The sequence below is a fragment of the Cololabis saira genome, chromosome 12 (assembly GCF_033807715.1).
Source record: "Cololabis saira isolate AMF1-May2022 chromosome 12, fColSai1.1, whole genome shotgun sequence".
Lineage (NCBI taxonomy): Eukaryota > Metazoa > Chordata > Actinopteri > Beloniformes > Belonidae > Cololabis > Cololabis saira.
Genome location: NC_084598.1, coordinates 20,634,429 through 20,652,414, shown reverse-complemented (window position 1 = coordinate 20,652,414; position 17,986 = coordinate 20,634,429). Strand labels below are relative to the sequence as shown.

General features: G+C 40.6%; 2 protein-coding genes across 4 annotated transcripts in view; both read right to left on the bottom strand.

Moving 5' to 3' along the window:
* slc2a4rg (SLC2A4 regulator) overlaps positions 1 to 11,755 on the bottom strand; it is a 36,907-nt gene extending 25,152 nt beyond the window's left edge. For both annotated transcript variants that reach the window (XM_061735959.1, XM_061735960.1), the window contains exons 1-2: positions 11,312 to 11,755; positions 9,446 to 9,681 (exon numbers count right to left, since the gene is read on the bottom strand). In XM_061735959.1, the coding sequence (XP_061591943.1) occupies positions 9,446 to 9,681; positions 11,312 to 11,569 (494 nt within the window). In that variant the 5' untranslated portion in view covers positions 11,570 to 11,755. The remainder of the gene's footprint in view (positions 1 to 9,445; positions 9,682 to 11,311) is intronic.
* Positions 11,756 to 15,660: 3,905 nt separating this feature from the next.
* The window catches only part of LOC133456356 (uncharacterized), a 40,054-nt gene continuing 37,728 nt past the window's right edge, over positions 15,661 to 17,986 (bottom strand). For both annotated transcript variants that reach the window (XM_061734836.1, XM_061734837.1), the window contains exon 9: positions 15,661 to 16,576. In XM_061734836.1, coding sequence (XP_061590820.1) covers positions 16,067 to 16,576 — 510 coding nt within the window. In that variant the 3' untranslated portion in view covers positions 15,661 to 16,066. The remainder of the gene's footprint in view (positions 16,577 to 17,986) is intronic.

Below are 17,986 nucleotides of genomic sequence, written 5' to 3'. Positions count from 1 at the left end.
TAGCACATAATTGGTTCCTTCACCTTCACCTCACGCCTCATGAAGAACGTTCCTACACAATTTTTGCGGCCTCCCTCCACTAACAATTACGTTACTAAAAGAATGCTGTGTAGTCTTTTTCTGAGTAGTGGTCTTGGCGACTCTTCTCAATTCTGTCTCTACTTCTAAGAGAGGAAAGAATAATAAAAAAATAGACCCTTCTGGAGATACATCTTTCTTATTAAAATGCATGTCATTCCTCAATCGTGCTGAAACAACCCCTAGAAATGAACTGTTCCCCTTCTTTTTAGACATATCTTCTTCTTCATATCATCACACATGCAGTGTATCACTAGATGGTCAATTGGTTGGATCTATGAATGTACAGCGAAGGAAGTAGATCATTTAAATCATAAGTAAAGATTTCTTGTTCCTTTGACTTGACCTAAAACAAGAGACGTTGCAGTGTCACAACACTGACATAACAAGAACTCAGAGGGGGGGGAAAAAAAACAGAAAAGAAAAGATTGGACCAAAATAGACAGCAATATGAAGTTTGGACTCATGAGCACTGCTGCAGAGAGCCTTGAAATGTGGTCAGTCCTCTTTTCATAGCAATCATGCTTCTATTTTGTTCCTCATTCTTAACTTCCTACTCCCATTCTTGTCTGCTCCTAAGATTGTCCCCTCTGCCACCAACAGAGCGGGGCCTTCGCCTGGTTTCCTGTGTTATTTGAAAGCAAACCACTGCCGTTCAAAAACCACTCGCTTCGCTTACTCCCATGAAACAAAATATCTGCAGCGCACCATCTCACACACACAAACAGTCCAGCCATTCAAATCTACTGATCTGATCTGTATCTTTTCTTTTAGAAATAGAAAGGAAAAAGTTGGTGGTGAAAAAAATGTAATGGAAGAAGCATCTTGTAAACTTACTAAACTAAACCAAACTAAAGTACTAAATGTGTACTTTTTCTGGCTTGCCAAAAGTCCATGCATAGTACATTTGAGTGTAGTATATACATGACATTTTAAAACAGCACCCTCAAATCTGACACAGCTTGTAAAGTACACAGATTGCCACAAAACTGAAGCTAGTTGTCATTTGTTTTATTTTCATACTTTATAGCATACACTGTGAATCTATAAATCTACAGGCACCAGCGCATAAAGAGAAAAAAAAAAAACTATATTATCAATCGTCACAGCTAAAAAGAAATTGGCCCGAAATCATTGCTGTGTGCTGTAACCACCAGACACATTCTTGTACGGTATATTGCTGTCGTAGTACCTGGTTGTGCCACCAAGCGGAGCCTCTGACAGTTTAATGAGCTGGAATCTTTTGTCCATAAAAGACTAAATTCGATTGCATGGTCTTGCAAACTATGTCAACCATACTGATGAGCCCCGCAGCAGAAATCTGTTAAGTGGTTTAATTAACAGACACATTAACCCGAAACTAACCAACGCTGGTAGGGACCCAAAAAGCTGGCAGTCTCTGAAACTGCCATAGTGTAGCAGAATGTTGATTGTGTGCTTCTAAATACAAAAACGAAAGCGACCACCTCGATGTAGCTTTCGAGGTGGCTAGACACAGAGGAGTGTGAGAGAACCTCCATCGTGTATCAGGCATGACAGTTTATCTCCTATAGTAGCAACGCTACACAACCCAGTTGTGATGTCACTGGATGATGATCTGTATTTTTTCAGGCCAACCTTTGACTGACAATTTTAAAATTAAAGGAAAGCAAAGATAAATACGTGCTCTGAATTCATCAAACTACTGAAAGATATTAGGGAGTAGGGCTGTGAATATCTAGACATCACATGATTTCTTTCCAATTATTGAAATAAATGTTCATATTTAACTTATTGTCAGTTCAAAATTAATTCAAAAAATTATTGATTCCTTAAATTCAGTATCTTATTCTGCATTGCGCAAAGAAACCAGAAAAGGAAAGAAAATTTGAAAGCAAGTTGTATATAGAGCTAGTGTTTGCAAAAAGGCCAACAGATTATAATACAAGTACTGTTATATAAACGCAATAACGATGTAACATTCGGCTGCTTTTTCCTCTGTAACAATGAAGATCTCAAAGTTCACCCGAACGTTCCCCTTTACTGAAGATGGAACTGGCTGCATTTTTCTGCAGACATTTCGTGCCACTTCATGCTGATTACCGACTGGAAGCTAACACAAAGATCCTGTATGCACCAAAGTCTCAGAAACCAACAGTTTCCAGACACTCGTGATAATTTTAGCAGCAACTAACTCACAACCTGGTGCTTCCTTGACTACATAACACATCAACACAGCAGTCTGAACAGAGACACAGCAGGTCAACGTTACCAAATGGTTAAGAAAAATAATCTACACTGTTAAACCATTCTGAATCTTATACTCTACTAGTAAAATCATGAACAATGAAATAAACAGAGGCAAAAAGATCCCTTGATGGAAACACCAGAATGATGGTGATGGTGACGATGCTGGCAACAATAAAACCGAGCATACAGTCAATCAAGCTGCCAGAAGACAGCAGTTAAGATACTACTACTGCATGAATAACAGACTTCACCCAGACTTCTTCACCCAGACTAACAGCTGTAACATGTGGATGGTTTGTGAGATTTGGGCATTTCCTAACAGGACCCAGTCCAGACAAACAAACAGATGGGAGAGCCGGCCTTACATATCTCTGACTCAGAGAAAAAAAAAACATGTCTTATGCGGCTGCAGTGTCTCTTCTGTTTAAGTCATGTTTTCCCCGCCAAGGGTTTTTCATTCTCATATTCAGACACAAAACCAAACAAACATTTATCAAGTTTATGGGGAAACCCCCCGCCCAAAACAAATCTATTTCTTCTGCATGTAAACACAATAGCAAGAGTGGACCTTTATTTGAGAGTGTTATTACAAATGAACCGGCAATCTTAGTGTCATGATATTTTGCACAAAACAAGTGAAAGATGTTACTTAACAAATTTCAATAATTTTATTTAAAAAAGAAAAAAAAAACTTTTACCATACATGTATTCGGGTATCTAATGTGAGAACAAATACAAATCAAATATATTTCATACAAATTAAACTCAAAAATACTTTATTGGTTCCTGAATGGAAATGAATAAATTAATATTACAGAGTCATGTTGCTTTGTTTGGAACTGCTGTGGTCTGAATGATTTCAGATTTGAGATTCAGCTTTTCACATTAACTTATTTGTGACTTGTAAGAAGCAGCACATTGTTACAGTAGCACTTAGCTGCAAATGATATAAGAGCCCAGTGGATAGACCTTATTCGAGGGAAATCTTTCACTAATGGTTAGCTAGTGTCTTCTAGCCCACTAGCCCCAAAACTTAACACTATGAAATGTTTGATGAGACGGGATATACAAGACAAGTGAAAGTTCAGACTTGATTGTAGGGGGTGGTGTGGTATATATATATATATATATATATATATATATATATATATATATATATATGCACATATATGAATGAAAGATGGAAATGTTCGCGTCAGTGTTTTCTATAGACTTCAGAATATATTTTGCTACTGATGTCAGTGTTTACATCAGGGGCTGCTCCAGGATTTCTATTCTGGGTGGTCCAACATAATTTTGGATGAGCCTTTAATTAATAACAGACTACCAACATAGAGCTGAAAATCCCAACTTAATTGTCTCTGTAGTGCCTGACAGCCGAGGCCGTGGATGCTGAGACACGAGCGGTTGCTATGAGCTTTGACAGCGCAGTGCTGCTCTCTCTCCTGTTAAAAGTTAATGTAGCTCACCCAGAGCAAAGTAAGCCAGTTTGAAGAACATTACGTGCAGACACACAGGGAGTTGTGACTTGTGATGGGTCCAGACTTGACAAGATTTGTTTTCATAAAAAAAGGAAACATTTTTAGTTTTAATTACAATAAGCAAAATAAAAAATTAGATATTCAAAAAATTTATTAAAAAAAAATCTGTCTGTCAATCAGGGTGAGAAACACAAAGGCAGAGTTTCACTGGCTCTCCCAACCCCATGCCATTACACTGAGCCCACCATGTTTGACAAATTATGTGGTTTGCGTGCTTTGTGTCTTGAGCCCAAACTTTTCTTCTCTTACAACATTTCTGGTTAAACTTGATCTTAGTTTCATTCTTTAAAAGAATCTCATTTAAAAAACTGTACAGGCTTCCTTGTATGTATTCTAGCTTCAACATCCTAAAATGTTACCAGTGGTATCCCTATTTGTGATCTGTTCATTAGTGTTCTTAGCTGGGTAAGTATGGACCACCGCCCCCCCGGCCTTTGTGACAAAAATTTTAAACAAGTTGTGTCTACCAAATAATAAAGTATATGCCTTCTTTGCTTGGTCTTTATCACTAGCTCTTCGTTGTCAAGTTAAACAGCTACCAAATGCAAATTTTGGAAAAATCTAATCCTCTTGATTCAAGGTGAAATAATGAAGAAACAGGCCATGTTGATAGATATATCTTATTATCGGTATACTGATAAATGATCTTTTTAAACAAAAATGGAGACACGGGGGAACCTTTTCCAAGTTTTTCTGACTACTTAGAGTGTCATTATGAAGAAGTTTATATTATTTTTCTTAAAAACACGTAAACAATGGATCCATTTTTCCACCATGTACAGAACAAGCAGGCAATGTTTAAATGTTTAAAAAAAAAAAAAAAGAAAGAAGCACCAGAAAACATGAATTACACACACACACACACACACACACACACACACACACACACACACACACACACACACACACACACACACACACACACACACACACACACACACACACACATTTGTTTTTTGTGGCATTTCTTTGTTTTGTTGTTGTTTTTTCTCCAAAACAGGCATAGCTGCATAACTGATTCAAAGACATTAAGGAAATGTTTAATAAAAGACCACATACAACAGCTGTTGGTCGGTATGAGTGGCCACTTGCTTAGAGGGACTATCGGACTTACTGACTGACTGAGGAGAACACCTGACAGTTGACTCTGACATCTTTAAATTCCACAAAGGCTGAAAAAGAGGCCTGATATGAGTAAATATTAGTGTGAATGAGAGCAAAAAAGCATTTTACTGCAGCAGGAACAGAAATTTACAATAAGAGTTTCCTTCTTTGGTGATAAGTGTCTCTCTACCTGTTCTTAATCCATCCCACAGGGGACAAAATGACCATCATCTTCTTCACCACATAACAGGACATGACTAAGTAGATCACTGCAAACACACACACAAACGTGTGCATAAATCCTTATTTGTACATTGGACCGGCTTCCATTCTTTGTTAACAGCTGAACCCAAACCCTATCCCTAGCCTTAACCTAACCTCCGTTTACACGTTAGCTCTATCCTTAATCTGGACCTTTAGAGATGACTCATTGCTCTTTGGAGTCGGGCTTTGGTCTATATGAGGATTCCCAGCCTTAACAAGGGATCAAATCAATAACCAGGTAGCACAAACAAGCAAAAACAAGAACACACAAATATGCAAATTTCATTATTTAGATGTTTTCCTGTATCTGTCTGTATTGTCAATAAAGAAATGATTCGGATAAAGTCCTAAAGCTGAATCTCCAAACAACATATTCAATAAAAAATTAAAAATATAATAAAAAAAACCCATAGATACCAGTCATTCGATCCATCATACTCTTAGTTAGGAGATAATAAAGCTTCAGTGTTAAATGATGAGCTGTCTGCTATCTTCTGCAGTTATAAATTGTCAGTGCCGCTCATGACCTAGATTCTGAGGTCGACCCACCAGACGTGCCAGATGCCTGTTTGAGTCCTAATCTGACCCATCCCTCATGCATAACTCCATTCATTGGGGATGACCTTTCACCTCTGCCTGCCAGTGCAAAAGCTTTAACCTTTTGCCCTCTGGAAGAGGCTAAAAGGGACTAATAAAAATACATGATCAAATCAGAAGGATTTTTTTAAAACTACTAATAACACAGATAAACTAAATTGTCATTTTCTGCAAATACTTCAATGAAAATGGAAGACAAACGTCTAAAACCCAGTGAGCTGTTCTTTACTCTGAAGGCAACGTCAGCAGTCTGGATGTGGATTAAACATCCCATACTGGAGTGGGGGTGGGTAGTGGTTCATCTGACTCTGACCTTCAACAACCGGTTGTAATGTCTCCTTTGGAAGAAGAGGATTGGTTGTGAAGTAATCGGGAGGGGGTTTGTAATGAGGTGGACTTCACCCTATCCCGCCTCCACGCTTGGTCTAACCTACTAGCAACTCTTGCGCAAACTGAGTGAAAAGCTGGTTAGTAATTATGTTAAAAGCAGCACGGTCCTCCTCTCCCTTCACAGTTGGTTGCTTTGGTGTATTGCTTATGCTTACTCAGTGTTTTCCATTCATGTTAGCCAACTGTGGTGACAGTGTACCTGACCAAGGACTGATAAGAGAAAGAATCTTTTCACATCTAAACAAAACACCCCCTTCTTTCTTCATTTCGTCAGACCTCTTTTTTTTTGTTCATTCTGACTGGTCTTTGTTCTGTTATCAGCGAACAGAATCCTACACTGATGAGTATTGACAGGTCTAACACTCGCTGTTTCAGGGTGTCGGGGAAAAAACACCCCTTAATCAGACAGAATGCAGAATGACGAGAGACAGTGGGATGCAAACACAGGCATGTTTGACAAAACGGGTGGTAGTGTTTAAAAAGGTTTGCTAGGTTTTACTGTGTTTAAATGAATATGCACATGTGAGTAGGTGTATTGGTTCTTCAGCTTTCATCCTGCAGGATCTTTGCCCAGACTTGTCTAAAGGATGGTGACCTACTTCGCAGCATTTCCAAACTATCAAGACAAGGTGAGAAAATACTTAGTTGTGCACAAAAGGAAAAACGCAATACAGAAGGGGGCAAACATAAAACAAATAGAGAGCACCTATTTAAACCTGTGGCACACTGATGGTATTAACTAAGCTGGCAGGTGAAAAAAAATAATGTTTTATGAAGAAAACCACATCTTATGTGGTCAACAGAGAGCTGAACACAGCTCAACACGTTTTAGAGTATTAACACTTTAGTCACCCACTCAAATGAATACAATAAATAATTAAAATTATAAGTAATTGAAATCATATTAATAAAAAAAATAGTTTGCAAATGTTTTCATTTGTAAAAATATGTTGTGTTTAAAAAAAAAAATACATTCTCATGCAAAAGTTTCAAAATTTTGCCCATCCACTTCCTGCTCATCCAAGTGTGTGAGAGTATTATACCAGTTCCTATTCTTAGAGACAGCCTTAAGCTGTGTTTCCATAAGTGGGGGTCCGGGGTAAAACCGCGCAAGAACGGTAACAGGACCAACCTCGTGCTCTGTCCTTTCACCTGTGGCGTCTCCATTTACACTGACAGACTCAGTAGGATCTACTGACTCAGCAAATTACAACTACATACCACCTGGTGGCAATAGTGTACCACTTTCACCATTTGCCAACCTCCAAAATATATAAGAAGACACCAATAAAAAAAATAAATAAAAGAAAAACAAACTGGAATGGCAAAATAAAAGGAGCTAAGATTATTGTGTTTCTTTCAGCTGTTTACAAAAACTGCCATGGTGTCAAGTAATAAAAGGCGATTTATGCTCGAAGAGGACACTGAAACGGCTGAACGACATCATCTCCTGTCCATAGCGTATCCAGGCACACCAAGTCAACACCCTAACCTAACCTACAACAAGGACGTCAGTTACGAACTCTCAATGCAAAGTCATTCCTGGTAAAGGAGGCAGCCGTCAGTGATTCCAGAGAAAACTACCCCAGACCCTTGGTAATGGGGACGGACCCTTAGGTTGCAATGTGGTAAAGCAAAATATGAATCACGATTAAGAAAACAGCTTTATTGTCACAGAAAATTGCTCCTTCTTAACAGCTGCAAAAACAAAACCAAATCTGAGCAGGAAATGAATCTGAATGATCAACAGAGCAACAAACGGGACTTGTTAACATGACCACAATATACTGCAGTCTCATTTATTATCCGTGTAATGTCAACTTAGAATGTGTAGCAATGTTGTATTGATGTAGTCATCAACATGTCAAACATAAAAGATGTTTCAAATTTGTCCAAAATGTGGTTTTCTTGTGTGCGACTGGCAATGTTGTACTCAAAGAGCGGGCACAACATCACCCTGCATACTAACCCCTGCACGCTCTCCAGAGACTTTCACTCACACATACATGACCAGCAGCATGTGAAATTCTAATGCTGCGAGAGGGGAAGTTAGAGAAGTGTGTGGTGTTTAAACCCCCATAAGCATCCCCCACCCCTTCCAAGGTTGCTCTGTGCAGTTGGAACTTGTTATGTTAATGATATTATAGTCATCTTAACTGAATGGTGAAAACTACAACATCTTATTATTTCTTGAAATGAACAGTGGTTAAAAAAAATATATAACATGCTGCTCAGGTTCTTCACTGTACTGTGCTGCCACCAGGCATTCTGATCGTGTGCAAGCACCTTCTGACAAAGAGGCATTGACTTGGCAGTCAGTAAATGACAGCTAAATAAAAAGAAGTTAATAGTTGATAGGCTCCATATCCAACCTCTCACTATGCTTTAATGTTACATAATCACTTATCAGCGCACTGTGTTTGTTCCTGTGTGTGCGCATGTAGTTAACCCTGGGGCGACCATGCACATAGCTGTGCTAGAAGATTTTGTGAAACAGATATAGCATAACCAAACTGCACTGCAAACATAACACACCCAGATCCAAGAAGATTCATGTTCCTCTCTGACATACAGTCAGTACATAATACATCACCAAGCCTCATCTGTCAAAAGTGGGTCAGCAGAGATAACATTTGGCTCTGAAGCAGTCAATACAATGACACATCTGACCAGCAAAAATGAAGTTAGCTGAATTATCAGTAATACATATTCCATCCCCCTCCTTTCCCTTCTGTCAAGTGATTGAGCAATCTTGGCCCTGAGCGGAAGCTCTGGCTCTCTTAAAGGATAGTATTTCAAAACTATTCAGGATGAAAGACCAGAGATGCAGTCAGGTAACGAGAACGCCCACACACCCAAACCACTGTAAGATGGTGAGTCTACTTCTAGTTACGTCTTCAAGGAACCAAAATCTAGATTGGGCATGTATAATATACCAACACTGATTGCATTTTTGACCACAAATTCTGTGCAAATTCTGAGCTTCAGGCCCGACAGGCATAAGAGTTACTCACTTAGAAATAGGTTTAATAATAAACAATATGCTTCAAAATCTGATGGACTGATTCCACATGAGCCTAAAGATCATATTAAGATGCAAAGCCAAAGTCTGAAAGATATCAAACCAGTGTTTTTCTTGCAGGGGATGTTCATTTCACTTAAACACAACGTTCAAGCAATAAACCAAAAGCAAAAGATATGTCAAGAGTTGATGATTATAGATATCTGCAGGGTCTCCATACCTGTTTCTGGGTACGGGGATGTGGGAGGAAGGGAGGGGTTGTTTCTCTGCCTGTGGTACGTTCTTTCCTTGTGCTGTCCTGAAGTTGCCTGCCAGGTCGGCCAGTTTCCCTGGGTTTCTGATGTCCAAATGTGTGTAGCTGCCTGGCAACTGCCCATTTATGCCTGGACAGGGAGTTGGACTGGCCCTCTTCAGAATCCCAGTGAGACCAGTGTCTTTTTGGTCCCCAGTGCCAGTCTAGAAAGTGACCCAAAATCCAATAAAGTCAGTTTATTTTTACAAGGCCAATTTTAAGCAAGTCTGCATTAAAAATGAGAGATTTATATAATTATTTGATTTCTAATTTTATTGTCCATAGGAGATTATCCATGCAACTCAATATTCATGGACAAACCAGATGGAAAACAAGTTGTAGCTGTGCATTTATGCTCTCATTTGCATATACAGTAATTCATGCAAGTGTCAAAAAAATCATTTTCGCATTTTCAGTTAAAATATTAGCCACTGTTTTGGTACTGTGGCAAATGACAAAGGAGTCCAGATTTTTTTTGTATCTGAAACAAAAATCCAAGAATATTTATTTCTTTGTAAAATGAACATATGAGGATACATTTTTCTTCCTAATATTCATTCACAAAACCGGCAATTTTGCTAAGATTCATGCCAAACAACCATGTTAACGCAAATCAATGTTTTGACAACCATGTAATGTTTTGCAAACTTTTTTTGGTATGTCCTCCCTCTCAGACCTTCAGAATAAAAAAAAAGTTATCTCAGAAACACATGCTCTCATGCTTATTAATCATTAACAAGAACAAGAGATCCGAAATAAATTTCAGTGAAAAAAAAAAGATCACAATAACATCCACAAACGTTTGCATAACTGCACAAATCAAATTGATTTAAGTGAGTCCCATTCAATATTTCACTCCATATTTTCCTCCTGATCATCTAGTCTCTTCCCTACCCCCTGAGCCAACTCCCTCCCCAGTCTGAAAACCATTAATGTATACAAACACAGCAGCTCATAATTTGAACTTTATACACATTGACGAATATCAAAAGTGGGAGTGGTGATTCAAACCCATAAATGCATATTTATCTGCTACAAGGACAAAAATGACCCGATCTCGTTAGTATAGTGGCTCTATAGGGAAGTCCGCAGACGCACATATTCTTGAAAATTACGCACAGGTGTCAAAAAAAAAAAAAAATGTGTTGTGGGGGTTTGAGCCATATATCACATTTGTATTAGGCCTACTGGTGTTGATGTGAAGCAAGGAAGCCCACGTTGTAGCTCCACCCTGAAGTCATGGGGGAGGGGGAGGCTTGTAGTTTGGCGTCCCTGCCCCCCTTTTCTGTAAACTTTACACAGAATAAGCCGCCATTTAAAGCGGTTGTAATAATAGTTCATGCTAAGATTAACGACAGTTGGGCGGAATTATTGACGCTTTAAAACAACGCCAATTGCAGAAACATGTAATGGCCCAATAAACAATATAATACAATACCGGCCTAGTGTGGTAGAAGCGGTCTCATGCGAGCATCTCTGCAGCGGCTGTAAACGCGCTCTGCCGGCGAATGTAAGCGCTGATTTATGGTTCCGCGTTACACCAACACAGAGCCTACGGCGTAGGGTACGCGGAGACGCGCAACGTTCATACGTACCCTACGGCGTTGCTCTGCGTCGATTTAACGCGGAACCATAATTCCGGCTTAAAAAACTGTCCAAAACGCACCGCGTCGTGGCAGGTTGAGCTTGTTTGAAAACATACACTGTGTATTTGTAAATACCTGTATATTTACTCGAGTGCACGGGTGATTTTGACGGCTATTACAGCCTGCAATACGTCTGATCCACACTTACTTTTTCTACGTCGTACAGTATCGGGTCTCCCAGGGAGAGTGCGTGCGTCCTGCACGGGGGTCTCTCGCCTCTGGCCGCCGCCGCAGAAGAGCTGCCGTCCCCGGCCAGCGAGCAGCGCACAGAGCCGGGGGTGTGCGCCGGCATGGGCCGGCTCTTCCCCAGCATGAGCACGGAGCGGCCCGGGCGGTAGTCCACGTCCGACCCGCCGACCCTCGTCCCGACCGACGGCTGGTCCAGAAGAATATATGCGGGCTCCATAATCGAGACTAAAGGAAGAAAAACGTTTTTCTACAAATTTCAGTGCAAATTGCTGGGGTTTGACACATTTATCAGGATTGTCGCGAGTTATTATGAACTGTTTGTGTCTTTTTTTTTTTTTTTAGTTCTATTCTAGTCTACATGTAAAGTTTTTCCACCATCGCAAACCCAGGATATCCAAAAAGCCGCCCGGTTAGGAGGATAAAAGATTGTTTTGCCTCTTTTCCTCCAGAGCCACGGCACGCCCCCCACGCTGCGCTGCCATTGGCTCCTCCGCGGACATAAACATTGCACGCTGGCACGCGTCCACGCCGGGGCGGCCTCTGATTGGTGGCAATAACGGTGTCAATCACCCTTTTTTTTTTCTAATCCAAGCAATGTGGGAGGAAGCGAGGAAGGGGCGTGTGCTTACAGTTTACCGGCCGGTGTCTGTCGACGGCTCCGAGCCGGTCGGCTGCGACTCAAGCCTGAATTATGGTTCTGCGTTAAATCGACGCAGAGATTACGGCGTAGGGTACGCGGCGACGCGCACCATACGCCGTAGGCTCTGCGTTGGTGTAACGCGGAACCATAAATCATCCTTCAGCCGAGGACCAGAGCACAGGAAAACAAGCCCACAGGCCTCAGCAGCCAACTGCGCATTCACTTTTTTTGCAGATCAAATGGTGATTTAGCGTACTCCAAGGCATGAGCTTTTATGATTTATGATCAAATTAGTATGTTTTCCATTCCCTCAAAGTTGTAAGTCCTATATTATTCAGAAAGTCCCACCATAAACCATAATGTAATAGCAGTGCACAGTGTGGATACTGCTGTGACTGTCATACAAAGATCCGTCATTGAAATCAGCATCTTGTAAAGTTTCAGGTCCTGACTCAATTATTTAACGAAGCTGTCCCAATAACATAGATACTTTTTGTTTCACTGCATTGCATTGTTTATATAATGCTTTGTGAATTGTCTGGCCTATTTGATATAACACCCAATGCAATGATTGGATTTCTTTAAGATGCAAGTGGATGAATTACAGCATTCGTGAACACTAACTCACGCCTGTTGCTACTTGCTAGTAGGTAGAAAATACACACCAGACAGTATTTATTGCTTAGTTCTATAAAAATTTCAAGCTGCAGTTAAGTCCTGTAAGGCTGCTGCAAAGCAAAGGAAAAACACTGAAGTGTTACATAGTTCCACAAAGCAAGAAGACTGCTGGCAAAAAACATGTTATAATGTGCCACTTTATTAGAAAAGTAAAAACTCACTTTTATATTTTATGAAGGGTAATATAAAACATTACAATCTTTTGCATATCTGCACTGTCACACTATATTTTATAATATTTTTATTTTAAACTAAACCCTGTGCTTTAAGAACATACAACATTGGCTACAGCTGTCACAGCAGTATTGGCCCATATTTATATGATAAGACAATTAAACAGCATCTGTATCTGCATGGAAAGCATTAAACATTTTGCATCCACAAAGTACAATGTGTCTTTGATAACCATCTTTTTTTGTCAACAAATATACTGTATACTGTATGATACATTTGAACAACATCAGAACAGCAACAGAGTATTTTACACGTTTATATAATCATACTATTTGTGCAATGAACATCTGTCTTGGTCAGTGTATAACAGTGTTCGACAAAGTATATCAGGTCAGTGCTTTCTTTCAGGATAAAGAAAATGTGACACATTATGTGACAGCCACAGAAAAAAAGATTGTGTTAGCGATTTTTAGACAGCATTGTTCAAGGTAAGCCTCGTCAGAACTTGTGAAGAATCTCAGCTGTTGGCCGTTTCTCATATCAGGCAGTAGTTGAGCCATTGGTGCTGGTATCAGAGTGGGGTTGGCCTGACCCACAGCCTCTGCCCCCTCCTCAACCCACATATCACTCCCTGAATCCCTCAGAGCTGGACATCAAAGACCCCTCTTCTGTACAGTTTGGGAGAAAAGTGAGGCGAAGTAAAGCGAGGTCTGTCTCGGTTATTGGTGGATGGATACAGCTGAGGGTAGGAGCACATACAGGCTGAAAAAACTAGAAGCAGAATGTGCTTCATCCCCTAAACTGGAAGTGCACAAGGCTGAATGCTGCCGTGTGTTTTTCTGTGTGCTTGTATGTGAACACGCATACACATATCAGGAGGGGGGAAGAGTCCTTTGGGTCTGTGTTCGATTGCAGTGATCCTCATCCAGCTTTATGGAAGCCGTACATCCCCCACCCCAACTCTTCCCTGCTTCCCCAGAGCAGAGAATAAACAAAGCTCTGCCATATTCTCCCACTAGCTTTCCCCTGTCACCCCCTCCCCTGCTCCTCAAAGTCGCTGCTTCGAAGATACGGAACGCTACTTTGCATTACATGGCAAAAAGTACAACAGAAAAAAGTAGCAAACAAGAGATAAATTAAGTACCACAATATTTGTTTTCATCTTCACATATCAAAGCATGCACTTATTTGATCAAGCAGGAAAAATTGCACCAACAACATAAACATACTGTTTTCATGGCAGTGGTGAGAGCTATTTAACCAATGGTGTTGTTAGGTAAAAATAAACAGTGCATCAAAATACAGTTGATTAATTTTTACATACTTTCTGAGACAGTAGCATTTATACATTTACGTCACTAACCTTTCTACGCCATTATCTCTAATTTGTCTCACAGTGAGTGAGTAGCTTTTATCCCTCATCACCTTTTGTCTGTATGCCCATTTGCTAAGCCTTACATGTTTTGTTTTCTTCCTGTGTTCTTTCTTTTTTAATGTTTCCCAATGCTACATGGGAAAGATATTGTTTATAATGGAAGAGAGCTCAGTACAGAGACTGGAGACGAGGCTGGGGAGAACGAGAGAGGAAACTTTCCAAAGGACACTCAATGGTAATTTTCAGGCGCAGCTCCTTATTTTCTTTGGAGTCCAAACATTCTGTTACTATTTCAACCTCAAGACTCAAGTCTGGTGAGCTATGGGGAGCTTTGGCTTTGACTTGAGTCCAGAAAGCAAATCAGAACTGAGCTCTGATACACCCTTTACGACACACTAATGCACAATTAAGCCCAGCGTTTCTGCAGCTGTCCAATGCAAAATTACAATGATCATAAAATAAGATGTTTACAGTCCTTAGAGAACGTAACATTTTAACTGCACTGGATGAAGGATCTTGCATTGTTTTGGGCACTTTTCTCACTTCCCTATTTTTTGTAAAAAAAAAAAAAAAAGAGAGAGAGAGAGAGAGAGAGAGAGAGAAAGGGGATTAAAATGTATCCCTGTAATACAGTTAAGGTCTCACATTGTGAAATATGGGTCCGGAGAATTTCTTGCACAAACCACTCGCTGCTCCTGACCTGTTCACTTCACATTGCATGACTCTGCTAAATATGTGTGTGTGTGAGTGGGGGTGTGATGGGGTGTGGCAACATTCCTCTGGCTACAGATGTTTGTCAAATTTGAATGTGCTACGCAAAACCTACATTATTTTCTAAAAATGAATTTGTGTTGTTGTCATGGGGGCTTGTTACTGATAACTACTACAAATAAGCTCATGGCACACTGGTGAAACTGTGTGGAAAAAAAGACGATAACCTTCATCTAATTCTGTGTTTGAGCAGGCTGGCAAATTATGACCTGTGTTTGAACAAAGCTCCACAATGCTGTCTGCCAGGCGACGGGTCAGTGTACGCGAGAACCTGTTTCATGTTTGTAGAGGGAGAACTAAGCACCGCAGATATCGGTTTCATATATATATATATATATAAATGTGTGTGTGTGTTTTTTGTATATGTGTTCTCTATGTGTTCTCACGTTCCATATGTCACCAGATATGAGGCATGTGTAGTGACCAGACTACATACGTCCTTGTATGTCCATCTTCATTGCTACTACTGTCTATATTCAGGTATATTTTCATGTGAGTTTGCACAATGCATGCACAATTCATACATATATATGTATATGTATATATATATATATATATATATATATATATATATATATATATATATATATATATATATATATATATATATATATATATATATATATATATATATATATATATATATATATATATATATATATACTTTTTAAAGTGTTTAAAAAAAGTTCTTTTTTAGGTGAGCAGTGTCCATATAAAAATAAAAATGTTATGGGATATGATGCACAAACAGGTGGATATGGCCAGTGTGACATATAACATCGAAGATGAATTCTCCAGATGTGTGAATGTGTTTTTCCTTTTTGTTCAAATGCATTTGGTCCATATTTGGGCTGGACTAGGCTTAGGCTGGTTCTGAAATATACACCGATCAAAGGATGTCTGAACCTGAATTAAGACCCTGTTTGTACCTGATGTCAACACAAAATGGATCCTTACGCTGATTGACTATAGAGGGCCTGCCTTGTGTCTATGTACAGCAACCTGCTGGCCGGTGAACAGGAAGACCCCTGGAATCAATACCAGTGGCCTCTGGGGCTCCTCTGCTCACCAGTGTGCTACAGGCCAGTGACGTACATCTCCATCCCATCGTTGAAGGTGAAGATGGTAGTAGTGCTGGAGCTGTTTGCCCCCTGTTTTACATCGCTGATGGTCTCATAGAAATGTTCCCCACCAGGGAGGTTTCTAGCAGAAGGGGCGGGGGGTCCTGAGCTTTGAGGTCCCGCTGGTGCTGCCTGCTGGGGTGTCTGCTTCTTCCTCTTCAGAGTGGCACTACCCCCACCTGTGCTAGTACTGGTAGCCACTTGCTCACGTTTCCGCTGGGTGTCAATACTAGCGTACGCCGGATCCGTCTCTGGCACTGGAGAGGACCAAGACTTGTCTCCTACCGGCTCGTAGCAGGGCTCCTCCTGGGAACGCGCCTGGCCCTGGACTCCCCGGCCTCGGCCTCGAGAACCCTGGTTTCCCCTATCTCCCCCGAAGGAGCGTGGGAGGGTCTTCGCGCCGTTGTGCTCCATAGGAGGTTTCTTTTTCTGGGTTTTACATACGATGGAGTAGGTATCTGCAATCTGGGAACACATATAGGAGGAGAGTAGAGGATGCTGCCAGTTAGTAAATTCATTACAGTCCAATTCTACCCTGTAGTTTATGGGTGTTGTTACTTATGGTACAATTACTTCATTTCACATTCTTGTTTATATGGAGGAATGCCAACAAATATCTAGATTTAAATCAACTACTGTATCTCTCAGTTAGCTATGGGATCTGTCTAAATGCATCTTAATGCATGGTCGTCATTCAAGGTATAATATATGATCATGAGAGTAAATGTTTAATCTTGCTAATTTGGGATGTGCAAATGATTGTCTGAGCGCATGTTGTGTGTATTTATGCACAGCACTTTGCACATGTGTTAACAGAGCTTTCTCTGTGCCGTAACCTGACCTATTTTGACCGGGAAGGATAAGACAGTGTAAACTGTGTTATCAGTCTGTTGAATTCTGGGTAGAGACAAAGTCAGCTCTGCAGTGGATGAACCTGTTAAAATTTCACCACAACTGCTTTGGCAACAGCACAGCGGTCGATGGTGTGAAAGATCTGGATGGGAGCCAATTTGCTGAAGAAAAAGATAATTCCACATTCACAAATAGACCGTGCTCATGTCCCATTTAGTTTGACTGAGGCACAAACACGTGTGTTTTCAGCAGCGTGGACTGCGAGGGTATGAACCGGCCTCCTCATTCATAAACACACAGCTTTGTATGTGCATGCGTATACGTGCATACTTGCAGCGATATCTGGGACTCACAACTGAAAAGCATGTGTGAAGTCTTGTGAGGAATTCAGATAAACCAGTGCTGTGACCCTCGTGGCATTTCTGTGTCAAAATTCCACAAGTGAAGCAAAACAGCAGAGGACTGTGGGGCACGGTCCTATTTACCTTCCGTATTCACACCCATACTAGCAGGCCTGCCCCACTGGCCCTGAGATACACCGGCTATGCAAACTCTCTTTGACCCGCGCACACAAATTAACCTTGTTTTTGTCCCAAACCCAAAAACCCCAAAGCCTGGGACCACGGAGGCAACCGACCAAGCTCTGTTTGTGTGCGCTCACCTTGAATTACATGTCAAGCACATTTGTTATGCTAGGGGAAATGTAATTAACGTGCAAACCACCAAGCCTACATCCCCAGTCTTGTTTCTTTTTTAGCCTTCTCTCATAGACTTATCTGAAGAAGCATACATGCTCAGCCCCCACAAAATCTCTGGTGTGACCTTTTTGGATAAACAAAGACCCTGGCGTATGCTGTAAGTGTGTGCAAACAACTTGCAGTGTGAGTGTGCAGGAAAGCGCATGTCTGTGCGTGCACACAGAGTGCACAGCTCTTTGCAGCAGAGGAAGGAAGTCACAAGATGATGGGGATTTCAAAACTGAGTTACAGCTGTTGAGGAAGCCTGCCATTGTATGTTTTCTTT